Source organism: Podarcis melisellensis, assembly GCF_964234715.1.
Source record: "Podarcis melisellensis genome assembly, chromosome: 6".
NCBI classification, from domain to species: Eukaryota; Metazoa; Chordata; class Lepidosauria; order Squamata; family Lacertidae; genus Podarcis; species Podarcis melisellensis.
Window position 1 is genome coordinate 1,541,714 of NC_138538.1, and position 17,781 is coordinate 1,559,494.

The window sequence follows — 17,781 nt, forward strand, 5'->3', positions numbered from 1 at the left end:
ATGATGATCAGTAGTGTTTTTAAACAGAGGTTGGGTGGCCATCTGTCAGGGATTCTTCAGCTGCGATTTCTGCATTGCAGGAGGTTGAACTTGCTTGCTCTCAGACAAAAATACCGAAATGGTGACAAAACTGATTATTAAGATAGAACCAGTGACAAAGGAAACAGAAGCGGTGTAGGACTGGATGCAAGGGCTAGAGGAAATTTTTAGTAAAATGGAAATTGTGATTGATATGAAGAAATAGCAGGAGACACTAAGGGCAGATATGGATGGCATGGGGGGTGGGCAGAAAATATTTGGGAATGCCTTGGTGGCTTAAATGAGGCAGGAATTGCAGCCTATGAGACTAAGAGGAGACACTGAGGAAGTTGAGCAGGATTTTAAATCAGACTTAACTGATAGTCACCTTCCAGTGAAATTTAAATATGCCAAAGTTAGGGGGGAAATGGGAAATACGTATTGTATATGTGCAAAGTAATGTAAATAAATTGATACATTGGCAGGCTCAGATTACACACTTGCAATCAGCAAAATTTGGATAAAATTAGAAGAAAAACTGACGAAGTACAGTGGTACCTCGGGTTACATACGCTTCAGGTTACATACACTTCAGGTTACAGACTCCACTAACCCAGAAATATTACCTATGGTTAAGAACTTTGCTTCAGGATGAGAAGAGAAATTGTGTTCCTGCGGTGCGGCGGCAGCAGGAGGCCTCATTAGCTAAAGTGGTGCTTCAGGTTAAGAACAGTTTCAGGTTAAGAATGGATCTCCGGAATGAATTAAGTACTTAACCCGAGGTACCACTGTATGCATAAGGAAATGCAGAAGAATTTTGTTAGAATCAGAAGAACTGATGAAGTTTGTGTATGAAAATGCAGAATTTTGTTAATATACGGAACCAGGAGAGAGAATGGAGAGAAGTCATGAGGTCTAAAGAACATCAAAGATAAGGTTTTGAAATGTTTTTGTGAATGGGGATGGGGGGGATTTTGTGGTTAATTGTGGAAATTAACTGTGAAAAAATCAATAAAATTATCTACCAAAAAAAAAAAAAAAGAAAGATAACTTGATTGCTCTTGGGGGTCCCTTCCGACTTACAGATTTCTGATTCTAACTGTGTGAAAGGACTGGTTTCTTGCCTACTGATGTGCAAGCAAATTTCTCATTCATTGGTGCTTACTTATGCGGTGGACCTAAAAGAGCAAGTGTGCCCATTTAGTAATAATAATAGTAGTAGTAATAATAATAATAATAATAATAATAATAATAATAATAATAATAATTTATTATTTATACCCTGCCCATCTGGCTGGGCTTCCCCAGCCACTCTGGGCGGCTTCCAAAAAAATATTAAAATACTGTAATACATCAAACAATACATTTTAGCTGTTGGTACAAGAGGACAGGAGGCAGAGAAGTTCCCTGTGTCTCAGTGGCCAAACCAAAATAGAGAGTGCTCCGATCCTCTCTCTTCCGCGGACTAAGACTGAACTTTGCTGCTTGTTCATCATTGCGTGCAGCCTCATCCTACTGGCTGAGGAAAACCTTCCGTATCTTGTGGCAAAGTGCATTGCCCAGTTCACTGACAAAAGTCCTTCTGCTTCTACAGAGAGAAGAAGATCTCCCGGAGCAGCGCCCTGAAGGTTTTGGACCACGCCATGATTGGACCCGAGGGAGCAGACAACTGCCACAAGTTTGTTGACATCCTTGGCCTTCGGACCATCTTTCCACTCTTCATGAAGTCCCCCAAGAAAATAAAGAAGGTTGGGACCTCCGAGAAGGAGCACGAAGGTAGGATTTCATCCCACACAGGCTGCCTTGCTGACCATGACCCCTTCGCCAGCCTCATAGTTTGCAGTGCAGCCTCAATAGACTTGCGCCGCCAGGAAGCGCTTGTAAGTCTGAGTCGCTTGCCAGCGTCTCCTCCTCTCTGGCTGCTACCAGCATGGCGGTTAATTAGCTCCTGCATATGTGCATGTGAGCCTGCCGTTTGAAGCTGTCTCTTTGATGCCAGGCTCTTTTGAAAAGAGTAATGAGCCAACTGCAAATGTCACCTCCAAAGCCGTGTTTTTTCCTGGCTCCGCGCACTGAAGTGTGACGTGAACATCAGGCGTCGCAGGCACAAACTGCTTGTGACTCTCCTGTGTTCCCCCTCCATCCCCTTCTCGGCTTCCTTCCACCACCCAGCCGCCCGCTCCCTGGAGGAGATCCAGAAGCCCCACCAACGTGATCTGCCACTGGTCTCGGCGTCGTCGCTGCCGCTACTGCCAAGGGGTGGAGATGCTGGCAGGAAAGGCTGACCCTCCTGTGGCAGGCAGTGGCGAATGAAAATGAGTCACCACTGACTAGTGAGGATTATCCATTAAAAACACACACACACACACACAAACCAGGTAGACAGTATTGTTTGATGCACTGAAAAAACAAGTGCCGCAAAAATCGCAGCGGAATGCACATTCCAAATGGAGAGATGGGGTGTCTTTCCCACACCCTCCTTACTTCTCCAGAGCAGTACATAAGCTGAGAGATGTGTGTTTTTTCTGCCTGCTGGAAAAGGAGAGGGCAGAAGCCTGTGCTGTGCTGTTGACAAGATTGCACTTGGGGGTGAGGGGCGGCGGGTGTGCGTGTGACTGGTTCAGCGAGCAGCTGTTTCCCTGCTGAAAAATGTGCCAGTGGGTGAGCTGGTAACAGAACATTTGCTTTAGAGCACCAGCATTAGGAACGCGATAACGTTATATTAATGAAGGCAATGGGTTGGCAAGGCACGTTTTTACAGGGCTGTAATAGCTGCCCAGTTGAGCTTCTGCGCCTTGGATTCTCCGCTGGGAACGGGTGCAGAGAGGACTCCAGGCAGAGCACCAGGAGGCTTTGGAAAGCTGCCATCATGGATGGTAGCTTTTGAGGTGGGAAGAGGAGGGAGGCCTGCTTGCCACACAGAGGCAGCCAATTCTGTATGGCAAAGTGGAGTTTTCACTTCTGAGATGGGGTGGGATAGAACCACGGGAGACTTGGCAGGGGTACAGCTTTCCTTGCACCCAGCATGCAGCTCACCACCCTGGTTGGTGAAAGAGGGCGTTCAATGAGTGAAGGTTGTTACAGGGGAGAATGGGTTAGTTTTGTTTCCCAGGCCCTGCCTGTCACTTAAGGTTCCCAGGAATAATAATAATAATAATAATAATAATAATAATAATAATAATAATAATAATAATAATAATAATAATAATAATAAAGAAGGAGGAGGAGGAGGGCAGGATTCACAGAATCCAGGAGTGGACTTGATAGACTTAAAATAGTGGATTTTTTAAAAAAAATTTTTGGTGGGTTCAATTTTCTTTGTTTTGCATCACTGGGCAGGTGAGTTGTTGAGATTGTAGCAATTCCAGTTAATAGAGATGTTTAACCGGCCTCCCTAGAGCTTGGCTGGCCATTAAACTGATGAAGGAGTGTGTGTACGTGTGTGTTTGTGTGTGTGTGGTGCAGCAGTTTCACATCCTTCCCAAGCCATGCTAGATTTCTCCTTGTGCTCAGACAACCCAGCAGGGCTATAGGCATAGATGGCTTGAGAGGGTCTCTAGGTCTAGCCGTTTCTGAATCTGAATCCTGTGCCCCACACGAGCCACTGCTGGGCCATTGTTTTCACCTGGGCCCTATATTCACAGCTGGACCATCTTCAACTCAGTTGATGTAAGCAATGGATGCAGAGCTTGCCCCCTGCTTTGTATGCGATCCTGTAGTGTCCACAAAATATTTTAGTCTTTAAACGTTACAGTGGAACCTCGGGTTACGTACCATCCTCCTTATGAACGCTTTGGGTAACGAGCTCCGCTAACCCGGAAGTAGATGCTCTGGTTGCGAACTTTGCCCCAGGATGCGAGTGGCAGCAGCAGGAGGCCCCATTATTAGCATAAGCACACCTCATGTTAAGAACAGTTTTGGGTTAAGAACGGACCACCGGAACGAATTGAGTTCATAACTGGAGGTACCACTGTATAGAACTAATGCTGAATGTTTGGGGTTCAGCCCAGCTTAGTGGTTGAGAAAGAGCAATCTATCAGAACAATGCCCATTTTGGGAAGGCAAAACTCTGAATTCTCTGGAGCTGTTAACCCCAGTTGACCTGGTTTGGGAGTTGCTTTCTCTCCAGTGCTCAGATGTGACCCCCTTGTACACTGTAACAGTGAATAGAACGGCCCTAGTGAAATTGGGGGGGGGGAATGAAAAGGAAGGCTAATTGTGCAACAGTACAAGCATATTTACAAGCTCAAACCAGCTGGCCATCAAGCCCAATGTTATTCTGCCTCCAACAGATGTCACTCAGAGAGCCCTCCGTGCTGATTAGAGACCTCTGTGTTGGCTATTTGCAGTATGGTAGCGCTGCAGAGAGCTTGCTGGGGAGACCATGTATTAAAAAGGGACTCAAAAATAACTTAAACAAGGCTTTAATTACAAAAACAAAAACTCCTTTTACACTAAATACATTAACAAACAAACATGACCCAACCACCAACCCCTCCCCCAGGGTAATGGGAGAGCTATGTGCTGCTCCTTATATACTAGAGCCAATTGCTGAACACAGCTTAATCAATGCAACTCAGCAGCACCTGCTATGTTTCACAGCTTTAAAGCTGGGTCACATTATTTTGCTCTGGCCCTTGCTCTGGCCCCTTAAAGACATACACATCAGGTGGAACAATGATGAACCTTTACATTTAAAGAAACCATTCAACACTCTGGGCTTAGTTTGTCCCTTGGCGTGTCCATCAACTTAACCGCTTTGGTCTGCTTTCATCTGTCCTCGTCTGAGTTACTGTACGGCGCAGCCCACAAAATCTCCCACCCTCACAGACCCCCTTACCCTCCCAGGCAGCATCTTCAGAAGACCAGCTGCAGGATTCTTGCATGCAAGATCTCATGTCACTGTCTCCTCCACTCCCAAAGATCCACCAGGACCTTCCTTTTGCATTCTTGACGGCATTTGCTTGCAAAGGCAGATGTTCTAGTTTACCCAGGGATTCCTGCTGGGTTGCATGCTATAATGAACCTCAGTCGCATTGTGCCTAGTTCATTGCTGACCTCATGGGTGTCAGGAAACACCCAAAATTCAGAGGACGTTGCTAAAGAACAGAATGCAGCACCTTTTTCCTCTTCTAGCAGCGGCCTCTTCATTGCCTCCTTCCTCCTATGTCGTCTTTCTGTTCTTCTCGTACGGAATTTAAGATCTTAAGTCACCCTGAGTCATGCTCAAACTGTGCTTTTGGCACCACCATTGTCTGAAAAGTTGGTAAACAGGTGGTTACTGAGAAAAGACATGGTTCAGATATGGTAAAGGGTACTCAGAGTCAGTACTTGTTCTTATTGTTGAAGCCTTAGTCTTGGAAAGGAACTGGTCTGCGTTGCTGGTCCTTGATGAATGAATGGCAGCTTGATAGGATTTTGTGTCTATAAAATCAGCTAGCAACACCGCCCACTTGTAAGGCCATCATTATGAAGATTTCTCACCTGCCCTTCACCCTAAGGCCCTAGAGCAGATAGCAGCAACTTTTAAAAAACACTGTATTAAAAACAGTTCAAAACTAATTACAGTGGCAGAAATGCCCGACAGAATCCGAGACCAGGGAAGAGAGACGGCGAAAGAAGACTGGAAGAAATTTAAGGACTATCTTAAGAAACATTGTAAAATTAATGAATGTTGAAACGATGTTGGTTTAGATATTAAGTGGTTACTAGCTGTAATGGGTATGAAAAGGGAAAGAAAGGTAAAGATTTAAACAGAAAGGGAATACAGAATACAGAAAGGGAAGGTATGAGGAAGTCGGGGAAGTCAGGTTGTAGAAAATAAGGGAATGAATTTATGCTTGTTTTTTCGTATTGTTTATGTTCTCTATGTTGGTGTTTGGTTGGATAGTGTTTTCGAGGTTACCAGCATGAGTTTGACCAAACTGCGGGAGGCAGTGGAGGACAGAGGTGCCTGGCGTTCTCTGGTCCATGGGGTCACGAAGAGTCGGACACGACTAAACGACTAAACAACAACAACAACATGTTGGTGTTTGTTGAGTTTGTTATGTTTTTATTGTTGGTTTATTATATGTGAAACTTTAATAAAAAAATTTCACAAAAAACCACAAAACTAATTACAGTCACAAGAATAGGGCGGCTCCTAAAAACACAAATCTTTGGGTGTCAGAGGCCATTGTAAAGAGGTCATCCTCAGCATCCACCGGGAATGTATATGATGTGGGGAGGGTGCTCTCGTCTTTCAAGTATTTGGAGCCTGAGATGTTTAGGGCTTTAAACCCCAGCATGGGCATCTTGGATCTGGCATCGCTCCTTATCGCTGTTCCTCTTCGGAGTCAGCTTTTCCTGCTTAATCAGAGCCTTTGGGATAGTACCTGCATGCAACACCTAGCTGGACCCCGAGAGGTGCAAAGTCCTCCATGTGTTAGGCACGTGTTTGTGTGTATACATGTGTGCATGCCACCTACCCTTCTGAGCCAGAAATCTCCAAAGAGGATTTTTTTTTCCTGCCAGACTATAAAGCCTTAAACACTCAATGCCATTTAAATTAAAGAATGGCATTAAGCTGTTCACTAACAGGCACTTTGTGTTAAACAAGGATTAAAATGTGTGTCTTGATGGTTTTTGGTGGTGTTTACAAAATCTCACCACTGAGCTTGGATCTACTTCGCTTCGAAATTCCTCCAGCATCCCTGCCGGCTCTAAGCACCTCTCCCCACCCCTCCACGGGCCCAGTGTTCATCCAGCCCCTGTGCCCCCATCATCCACGCTTAGGGACCTGCGTTGGGTGATTCTGCAAAATGCAGAATTTGAAAGCGGACCCAGAAATCGGCACCCGAAAGAAAACTCTGCTTCAGAACAGCCGCTTGATGTTTTTGAAAGCCTGTTCCCAGGAGCTGTGGCAAAGTGCAGGCAGAGAATACCTTGCAGAAATCAGAGCGTGATGGGGAAGAGGGGGCAGGTGAGGAAAGGAAAAGAGAAGAAATGAGCTGGGTCAGCTGAGCAGCAAGATCTGGCATCAGCGGGGGGGGGGGGGGATGTTTCTTCCATGCTGTTCAGAGCTATTCCCCCTACCCCTGGACAAGTAAGAAGCAGAAACTATTCTTTCAAACGAACAAAAAATATACACCTGCTTTTGCTTCAAGGCATGTGCTTTCTGCAGGTTACAGAAAGCTGGCTTTTCTTGGTGCATAATTTGAGCACTGCAAGGGATATTGGCCAGGCCTGGCCCTTAGTCCATCTAAGCCTATTAGTGTCTGTTCTCACCATCAGCAGCTCTCCAGGATCTCAGGCTCAGGGGGGCTTGCCTATCCCTGCTTACTGGAGATGCTTGAGATTGTGGACTGAAGACAATAAGGCCAGACCTTCAGCCATCGACCACTAGCCCTTCCATACTTCCTTCAAGTACATTTCAGCATGGAGCAAGAACGTAAGAAGTGCCTCCTGACTCAAGCCATTGGCCCATCTAGTCCAGCATCTTGTTCTCACAGTGGCTGACCAGATGCCTCAATGGGAAACCAGCAAGCAGGATTATAGTACAAGAGCAGCCCTCTTCACTATCCCTTTTCTCCATGCTATGCAATAATGTCACCTTTCCGCTAAACTGAAAAGTCACAAACGTTGCAGCCTTTCTCCACCCCCTTGATCATTTTGGTTTCTCTTTTCTGAACCTTTCCCAAACTCTTGCCTCTCCTTTCTACTGCTTTCTGCATCTGACTTTGCTTCAGAGATGGCTTCCGGTTCTTTCCCTCCTTTTTAACCACCTGCTCAGGTTTGGGGCTCACTTCCTCAAGGGCTGGGATTTGGAGTTTGGGAAGTACCTGAAATGCTAGACCGTAGCAGCAGTGCATGTGTCTCAAAGAGCATTTCCTCAAGCTTGCCTTGTATAGCAGCGGTGCACCTTGAGTCTTGTTCAGGTTCAGTGTCTTGCTGAGCCCAAGCACTGGAGGGAAGGAGCAGCCAATTATTGAAGATGGCCCACCAGCTCCAGCCTTTTTCAGTGCACCAACTGTCTCCTGCATGAGTTGGATTGGAAGCAAGTCCAAGAGCCCGTAGTGGAAAGAAATGGATTGTACAAGGTCATTGGAAGACTAGCAGCAGTTCTGGGGTTGAACACTTGCAGAGAATGATGAACTAATGTAGAACAGTGTGTGTGTGTGTGTGTGTGTGTGTGTGTGTAAGAGAGAGAGAGAGAGAGGGAAGCAGTTGCAATTCTATACCCTGGTGGGATTTCACAAAGTCATCATCAACCATGGTGATTTCCATTAGGCTCTTGGAAACTGTAATATTTGCTGCTGCAAACTTCATAAAAATAGCGCCACTGGGAACTGAAGTCTGGAACCAGCTTTACTTTCTTATTAGCAGTGTTTGTGTTTGTTTCTGAGGTAATAAGTGCAGCATGGAGATCAGACTCTGTCTGTCTCCCTATAGCTTGGTTCAGAATGTTGCTACCCTAGAGTAGAGTTTTGTTGCCAGTGTTTTTATATATATATATATATATATATTTCTGTGTTGCTATGCAAGCATGATATTAAAATCCATACATTAAAATCAACATCTGGGAGACTGAGGTTCAAATCCCCATTCACCCACTGGGGTGCCTTGGACCAGTCACTGCCGATCAGCATAACCTACCTCGCAGGATTTTTGTGGGGATTAAGTAAAGAGGGGAACCGCTGTGCACCACGTTGAGCTTAGGTGGAAAGGCGTTACATAATTTGAGTGTGCAAATGTGTCTGTTTGGGGCAGTTCATGGTGTTTTTTCTGTGTGGGTTAGTGCTTTGGAATTTGCATGTGGGTTTGTACAGAATATTGATCTTCGAAATTTCATGTCCTTGGAAGATGGGCTACAAAACACAGCGGGCAGAATCCACTGGGTGTTTGTGTGTTTGTGTGTAGAGTGCTAGTTGCAGTTCCTGGCCCCTCCAGCTGAAAGGATCCAATTCAGCTAGGACTGAACAAGACCATGTAGAATCACTTCCATTTAGAAAAGGCAGGAGAGGAATAGACGGGAAGAGTTGCCCGGTTCCTGGAGTAGCTCCTTCAGCTTCACCTCCATTGTTTTCTGGGCCTAGGGAGGTGAGTATCATCTCTCATGAGCGTCTCTTTCCCCCCAAATGAAAAACAGTAGCTCCCTTTTCAGAGATGTGAGGTTGCAAACATCCGACTATGCAGCAGCCTTGAGGTCTAAAGGCAGAGCCTCATGAAAGGCTAATGTAGAAGCAGACTTGGAACTTCTTTTGTCAATGGTCTTGAGATCCTGAAACAGACTCTTCTTATCTCTGCTTAGGGAAATAGGTAGCTGCCGTGTTGCAGGTCAGACTGTTTCTCCATCCATTCCTGTCTTGTCTACTCTGGCCAGCTGCAGCTGCTCTTGCCGGTGGTCTCTCTGCCTCTCTTTCCCATCACCTGTTTTCCAGTCCTTTTAACTGCAGACATTGCTGGGGAACGAACTTGAGACCTCCTGCATGCAAAGCTCTGTCACTAGGCTGTGGTTCCTCCCTTGCAAAATTCTTGATCTTTGCACTCCGCATTCTTCTCCTAGGAGGAAATGCTTCAGCGCCATCCCCCCAACTCTTTGCCTGCCCTTCCCTTGTGCAGGAGACCTTCCTGGCAGCTGGTGCCCAGAGCGGATACCTGGGCGGGGCGGGGCTTGCCTGGGGCAGGAAGGAGGACACGTCCTTGGGCTGAAGCGGCAGCCAGCCAGACGTTTTGCAAGCCCTGCGTGTGGCACACGTCTCCTTGTCCGCCTTTATGGCCCATTAACTCAGAAGTCTAATTACGCCAGCTGAGATGACAACCTTCCTGAAACGCTTTGCCAGTGAAAAATGTGTTGGTTGCATCTGCTTGTGAAGCACACGCTCCCAGGGCAAATTTCCCCGGAAGGGAGGGGGCACCTTTAGCGCTAAGCGGAGAACGATGTCTTACAAAAGCAGGTCTGCTGGCAGCGGCTCACAAGGGGGCGCTTTCCTGGCTGTTGCTGCAGATAATTAGCTGTTCCTGTGATGACCCCTTGGTTCTTTCTCTGAGTCAGATGCAATGCGCACAGAGGAGCACACCTGTCCAGCAGGTGGATCAAATCAAAACATGGTTTGCCTGTCAAGGTAATAGAACTGTAGACCTGGAAGGAACCATCTAGTCCAACCCCCTGAAACACAGGAACCACCGCGAAAGACTCCGTGACAGATGGCCAACTGACCTTTGCTTAAAAAAACCCTATGAAGAAGAGCTTGCCAACTTCTCCGTTCCACAATCAAAGGCTCTTACTGTCAGAAAATTCTCCTTGACATTTAATCGGAATCTCCTTTCTTGTAACTTGAAGCCGTTGGTCTGGATCCCACCCTGTGGAGCAGCAGAAGACACTCTTGCTCCACAGATGACCTCTGGAGACCCTAACAACCCTACCATTCAGTGACAGCCCAAGGGCAGAGAGATGGTGTTGCCCTTAAGGGATGGGGCAGCATTTTCACCTGGCCCGAGGTTTATGAAGGCAATGCAGCTCCCCTGGCAGATGGCTCCATGGGCAGAGAGGAGCCCCACTTGGAAGGCGGGGTGGCAGTGCCTTTTCCTCCCTATCCTGGAGCTCCCACAAGGGGTGCCCACCCTGGCATCACACTCGACGAGATGGAACGCAACTGAGCCCTCCTGCATTTCATGTCGGATTATGTGTGGAATAACATTGATCCTCTTAGCCAAAGCTCTTCCCCCAACTGCCGGCATGTATTATTTCATCAAGGTGGCTTGGGCAGCTTTCCTTTTGTTACAGAATTCCATGGGCCCTCATTAAAGTATATTACAGGGGAGAAATTTTAAAGCTATTTATCTCTGGGAAGTTTATGGTGCGGTATCAATGCCTCACAATGGAACAATTTCTGCAGAACTCTTAATTCTCCTATTTGCCACCATACCACTTAGATTTTTAATGCTAAGCATTTGAGAAATACTTTTCCGTAAGTAGCAGTGCATAGTTAAAACTGTGGAACTCCCTCCCACAGGAAGCAGGGAGGGCCACCAACATCAAAGGCTTTGAAAGAGGATTAGACAAATTCTTGCAGGAGAGGGCTGTTAATGTCTCCTAGCTACAATGGCTATGCTGTGACTCCACTGTCAGGCAGTGATGCTAAAACCCATATAGGCATCTGGTTGGCCACTGTGAGAACAGGATGCTGGCCTAGAAGATCCATTGGCCTGCTCCAGCAGATGCTCTTTGCATGTTCTTACGCAAGTCCTTCTGGAGAGGTTTTGTGGAGAAAGGGGACGACTGACACCCCGAGACTCCTAGTCCCCTCAGGCCGTTCTGGGATAGTGTTCAAGTGTTCAAGGTTTTCACCAAGTCCTGTTTCTTCTATAGATTTTTTCAGGAAAATTCCATGATACGTTATCAAAGGCCTTCTCCGCATCTATTATGACCTAGTGCATTACGGGGGGTTGGAATAGATGACCCTCGGGGTCCCTTGTTCTCTGATTCAGGAGGTCTGAGCTAGGGCTTTTGACACCCAGAACTGATTCGACTGCCTCTTTTCCAGCCTCCGGGTTACAAGTGAGCACACCGGCATGGGAAGGATCTCTGCTAGGAACCCCCCCCCCCCAACCTGCTCCATCCAGACAAAGCAGCCAATTTTTCCTCCTATAAATTTTTAATTATTGCTCTTATCTGCTCCTGCGATAACGCTGCAGCTTGGAGAGCCTGCCTGTTGTTTATGCCCCCTTCTGATCTTGTATGTACAAACAAAACTTCTTTTGATAGGAGAGATTATTTGCTTGCCTTTGCTGCCTCAGCCCGGAGGCCGCAGCATGCGCCCTAATCTCCTGGCTGCGCGGCAGAGATAGGGAGTATAAATTTAATCGAGGTGAACTTGGGAGTGTTTGAAGATTGCAACAAAGCCTCATGAATCCTGCCACCTTTTGCACTCCCGATGAGCTGGATTTCTGTACCCAGAACCTCCGAGGTTATGGAGGGCAGCAAAGATTGGCAGCCGACAAAATCTAGAATTTAATTGCTATTCATGAGGTCCGCAGGTGGCACTAAAATCTTGATAACGAAGTGGCTTGGAGCTGCAGCTGCCCCAAGCCTTTTCAAATGTCAAAAAGGGAGAGCTGCTTTTCCCCTTTGCCTGTCCCTGTGGAGACTGCCGTATAGTTTTGAGGGTAGTCATGTATCTGGAAACACATCCAGGAGAACCAGTGATGCCTTCCAGTGTCTCCTTGTGTCGTGACAGCCTTCATGTTGGCAGAAAATGGGCTTGACTCTGTTAACTTTGCTCAGTTGAGGGCAGCAGGGGGAATCTGCCTACCAGGTGCAGGTGAGCTATGGGATCAAATCAAACTTTGCTCAAGAGAGGCTGGGTCATGGTTTTAGCAGGCCTGAAATAGCTCCGTTTCCCTGGAAATACCGTCCTTTCTAGGCAAGAAGATGCTGCAAGCAGTGGACAATCTGGCAAATGTTTTCACAGGGGTGGGCAGATTGCAGGTGCCTGCTAAAGTTACTATTTTGTCTAGTGGTCTCGCCAAAACAGGTTGCACTAAAACACTGCGTTTCTACATGTGCCTTCCAGTAGGTGTAGCCCTTGGCTGTGACCCTAAGCGGTCAGCCTCATTTTTGTGTTCTTTGCCAAGGCTGTTGCAAACTGCTTCTGATCTCTCCTGACCTTGCCCTCAGTGTGAAACACGCCTTGCCCTGTTTCAAGTGCTCTTCTTAGCGCCATTTTCCTCCAATTCCTCTACCTCAGGTGAGGCTCTCACTGCCATTCAACCCAGTCGGTGCCACTGCTCTGGGTAATTTTTCTGGCAATGCCACCTTGCCTGAGCACAGTCACCTGTTGACAGAATCACACATGGGCAGCCAAGGTAAGCTGGGCCAAGAGGAGGGGGAGGAGGAGGAGGAGGAGAAAGAAGAAGAAGAAGAAGAAGAAGAAGAAGAAGAAGAAGAAGAAGAAGAAGAAGAAGAAGAAGAAGAAGAAGAAGAGAAGGAAGAGGAAAAAGAGTTTGGATTTGATATCCCACTTTATCACTTTCCTAAGAAGTCTCAAAGCGGCTAACATTCTCCTTTCCCTTCCTCCCCCACAACAAACACTCTGTGAGGTGAGTGGGGCTGAGAGACTTCAGAGAAGTGTGACTGGCCCAAGGTCACCCAGCAGTTGCATGTGGAAGAGCGGGGAATCGAACCCAGTTCACCAGATTACAAGTCCACTACTCTTAACCACTACACCACACTGGCTCTCAAGAGGGAGGAAGAGGAGGAGGAAAGTCACACCAAGGCGAAACAGACACTTCCGCCAGAACAGAAACCCAACCAATAGCCTCAGCTCAATGTGATCATTTAATGACGAAGATATCTCTTGGCTTCATATACTTTTGAAGTGCCTATCGCAATCGGAGAGCCTCTGTCGCGGCTCTCTGCAACCTGTATCACACTATACAGGTATGCTCACCTGGGAACCAAGATCTACTGGCACAGCAGCAAATCCAGGTTTGCCCTGTACAATAAATTAAAAGCAGCCTTTAGCGTTAATGAAACCCGTTAGCCACCCCCCACAACACGTTACCCGGAGGGAGGAGGGGGCCGCACAGGGAATTGCTTCCAGTGATGTCACATTAATGACTGAAATTAGCGTCGACCAAAAAGTTTAATTCTGCCTGGCGCTGGGGCTGTTTGTTTTGGGATTAGCTGCTTGTTGTAATCTTCTTGATTAAGGATTATGATCCCTTTAGAAGCATAAGCCAGGCAAGCCTCCCAGGAGCCGACAGAGCGCCGCGCACACTGTGCATTGCGGCGCCGCGCTTGGAGGGAGTGACCTTTCCCAGGCAGGCAGCTAATCCAGACAGCTCAGCAGAAGTTTTGTGGCTGAGGGTAGCAGCCCTTGCTCTTGGCTCCGTTGGCACAGGGCACAGCTGGCCTCTGACAGGAAGCGTGCCACCTGGAGGCGTTGGTGGGCACTTCCTCCTCAACAATGGGAGAGGCAAACTGTGCCCAGAGGGCCAACCAAAGCCTGCTTCTTCAGCATCTGAAACTTTTCCCTCTTCCAGCGGGGACTAGAAAAATGCTTGACAAACCAGTGGCTACGGGAGGCTCTCCTGAAGCCAAATGATGCGCTGTATGGAGATGTCTCCATGCCTTCGATGGGCATCTGCTTGGACCAGCCAAGAGAGAGAGAGAGAGAGAGAGCCCTTTGTTGCTGCTAAGAGCCAAGGCCAATGCTAGGAGCAGAGACTCTTGCTCTTTCTCTTTCCCATTGATGGGAGATGTCTGCCCCTGCAAAGAGCACACCTGTGCTCAGATCTTAGGCCCAGCATCTTGCGTGAACTCCCGCCTACATCTTGTGGCTCTGAGGAAATAGTTGCACCTGAGATTTTTTATTTTATTTTATTTTATTGTTTTACAGAAGTATGTGTAATGTCTCTTGTATTTTTTCCATGTAACATTTTTACAAATCAGTTTCATTTGTTGAGACATTAGAGGGGGGAAGGGGTGGAGGGGGGAAGATGGGTGGGCGTGGGGTCGGGTGGCGATGTTTCTATTTTGCTTAATGTATGTAGGGTTTGGTGTCATGCCGGTTCTCTGCTGTTCACTTGTGTTCCTTTGGTGGTGAGAGAGGTTGGGGTTGGCCCAGGGTGTGGTTGTTTGTGATTGGCTGTGGTGATCTTTGTTTTCGTGTGTGAGTGGGGTGGGTGGGTGTTTTGGATCAGGTTAGCCATATTGATTTGTATGCTGCTGGTGGGTTACTGTCATTGTCTTGTTGGGCTGTGTATGTGATAAAGGAGAGCCATACCGGGGTGAAGGCGTCTTCTTCTATTTGTCCCTGTGTCAGTTTCAGTTTATTGATTAATTTTTCTAATAAGGCTGTTTCCCATACTATTTGGTACCACTGGTCCATGCTTACTTCTGACAGGTCTCTCTAGTGTCTGGTTATGGTGTTTCTGGCTGCTGAAAGTAGGTGGGTTATGAGTTCTTTGTGGTGTAAATGGGCATTGTTGTCTTGGAAGATGTTTAGTAGGGCCAGTTCTAGGGTGGTGTCTAATACTTGCTTAGTTATTTTACATATTTCTCGTATGGCTGTTGTCCAGAATAGTTGGATTTGGGGGCACTCCCACCACATGTGGAGGTATGGTTGCACCTGAAATTTGTGTATCGGCAACAGATACACAAGAATGATCAGAGTCGTTCATTTGACAAGAGGCAACCCCATCCCGAGTTGAGGCCTCCTTCTTGGACAAGTGACTTCCATTGCCTGTCAAGAGGAAGCCTTTGGCTCTTGATATGGATGAAACTCTCTTTTCTTGGAGGTTTTTTCAGCAGAGGTTGGATGGCCACCTAGTTGAGATTCCTGCATTGCAGGGGATTGGACTACATGAACCTCGGCATCCCTTCCAACTCTACAGTTCGATGATTCTATGAACAGCACTTTCATTCTCACAGGTGGTGGGGTTTGAAGGCTGGTTCACTCAGAATTTGCAATCACAGGTAAAATGAAGAGTTGACAAGCACTCCAGTGCATGCAAAAAGATATTTCAGGCACCCACCTGGGCCATTCATAGAGCTCTTTGTGTGGTATCTGTAGAACAGATGAAAGAGGAGCTAGTGAAAAAAATCCTTTTTGAGCTTTCCAGTGGCCATGGATTGCTTTTCATCTCACTTCATGCATGGATATGCTTGGAGGACGTGGAAACACATTCTAAGTTGATATGCCTCCAGTTCTGGGCGCTACAATTTTAGAAGGATGTTGACAAGCTGAAACATGTGCAGAGGAGGGCAACCAAGATGATCAGGGGTCTGGAAACCAAGCCTTATGAGAAACAGTTGAGGGAATTGGGTATGTTTAACCTGGAGAAAAGAAGACTGAGCGGTGATAGCCATCTTCAAATATCTGAAGGGCTGTCCCCTGGAAGAGCGAGCAGACTTGTTTTCTGCTGCTCCAGAGGACAAGAAAGGAGGTTCCAATTAAACAGTAGGATGCTCTTTCTGACAGTAGGAGCTATTTGAAAGTGGAATATACCACCTTAGAAGATGGTGAACTCTCCTTCCTTGGAGGTTTTTAAACAGGTTGAGTGGCTAGATGTCATGCATTTGTTGGTTGTAATGCCTGCATTGCCAGGGCGGGTGGACTAGATGGCCCTTGTGGTCCCTTCCAACTCTACAATTCATTGGTTCTCTGCGTGTGGAGGGATTTGCCCCAGGATAATTGGTGGCACAAACCAGTCCTGCTCCTGAATCCTCCTTTCTCAGCTAGCTTCAGAGCCCGGCCGTGCCAGATGTCCTTGGGCCACAGAGCTGCGGTGCTTCTGAGCTTCAATCAGCTGCCTGTTTAACTTTCCCTGTGACAAGCTAAGCTGACATCCAGCGTCAAATGTGTAAATCGCCTCGCCACCAAAACATGCATCTCACTTGCAGCATCACGAAAGTAATGAATCAAAGTGTCAAGTAGCTTGAAGAAAATGAATTTGTTAATTGCCTGCATACTCAGACTCGGGGTAATATAAAAGGGAAGACTTGGAAACGCTCAAGTAGGAGGCAAACTGTGACCTCATTGCTGTTACTGAGCCCTGGCAGGAGGAGGGAAGTGGAGGCGGCTGTGTGATCAGAATAATAAAATCACTACCTCGGAAGAGGCTTAGATGCCCCTCCAAGCAGCCAGCGCAAGATTGCAGGTTATGGAATTGTTCTGGATCTGAGCAGTGCGCATAACAAGCCAGCAGCTGCACATGAACAAAGCTGACCATTCTGGTGCTAGTTTTTCATGCATCACAAAGTTAGACTGTGGAACTCGCTGCCACAGGAGGCAGTGGTGTCTATCAACCTAGACTGCTTTAAAAGTGGATTAAACAAATTCATGGAAGAGAGGACTGTTGGTGGCTCTGCTCTGTTTCCACAGTTGGAGACAGCAGAGCTTCTGAATCCCAGTTCCTGAAAACCATAGGAGCGGGAGAGTTGCTCTTGTGCTTGGATCCTGGTTACGGGTTTCCCGTAATGGGTGTCTGGGCAGCTATTGTGAGAACAGGATGCTGGACTGGGTAGGCCACTGGTCTGATCCAGAAGGATCTGTTTATTCCAGGAAGTGAGAAAGCATGGAAAGGCAGGATATAAATGTAACAAATACATTTCTCAGCAAGCAAGCTGTGTGGTGGAATGCCTCAATATCTGCTTCTTTCACCCCACGGATATTGGGTGTGTCTCCTGTCTTTGCAGGTGTGGGAGTCAGATCCATGGGTGAATGGTTTGTGCTCTGGGAGTTGGCACCATGTTGGAGTTGCCCACAGGCTTTCTCAAATGCACATTTCCAAGCTAGGCTGAAGAGCTCACTAGTCCATCAGCGGGTCAGACCCCCTCTCTGCATCTGCCTCCTTCTCTGTATCCCACCGAGATGTATTCGGACAGTTGAGGGGGTTCCCTTCCATACACAAAATTTGCAAAGTCACACAGCAAGGCATTCCTGGCGGCTGCTCCCTAGTTTCCACATTCCTTTCCTGCACAGCCTGAAATGGTTCCCTAAGCAGAAGCAAAATATTGCTTGTTTGGGCCAGCATTTGGGGCTGGAGACGAGCCTGTTTTGGGCAGACGCTGCATTTATTACATGCTCCGAGGTGTTGCCTGCCCTGAGCCTTTGGGGAAATATGGAAGGATCTCTTTCAAATAAGTGCATCAGCTGAATCCCAAACACTCCCTGGCAGGTTTTCAGACAGGGGTGGATCTTATCAGGGAGCCAGATCCTAAATCCACAGTTGCGTTTCATGTGGTCCTTTGGAAAAAGTCTTGCTTGTGCCTCAGCT

At 47.2% G+C, this 17,781-nt stretch overlaps 1 protein-coding gene across 1 annotated transcript in view; it reads left to right on the forward strand.

Annotated features, from left to right (window-relative positions):
* The window catches only part of CTNNBL1 (catenin beta like 1), a 91,939-nt gene that overhangs the window by 52,478 nt on the left and 21,680 nt on the right, over positions 1–17,781 (forward strand). The window contains exon 11 of the mRNA XM_081916934.1: positions 1,613–1,794. Within this exon, the coding sequence (XP_081773060.1) occupies positions 1,613–1,794 (182 nt within the window). The remainder of the gene's footprint in view (positions 1–1,612; positions 1,795–17,781) is intronic.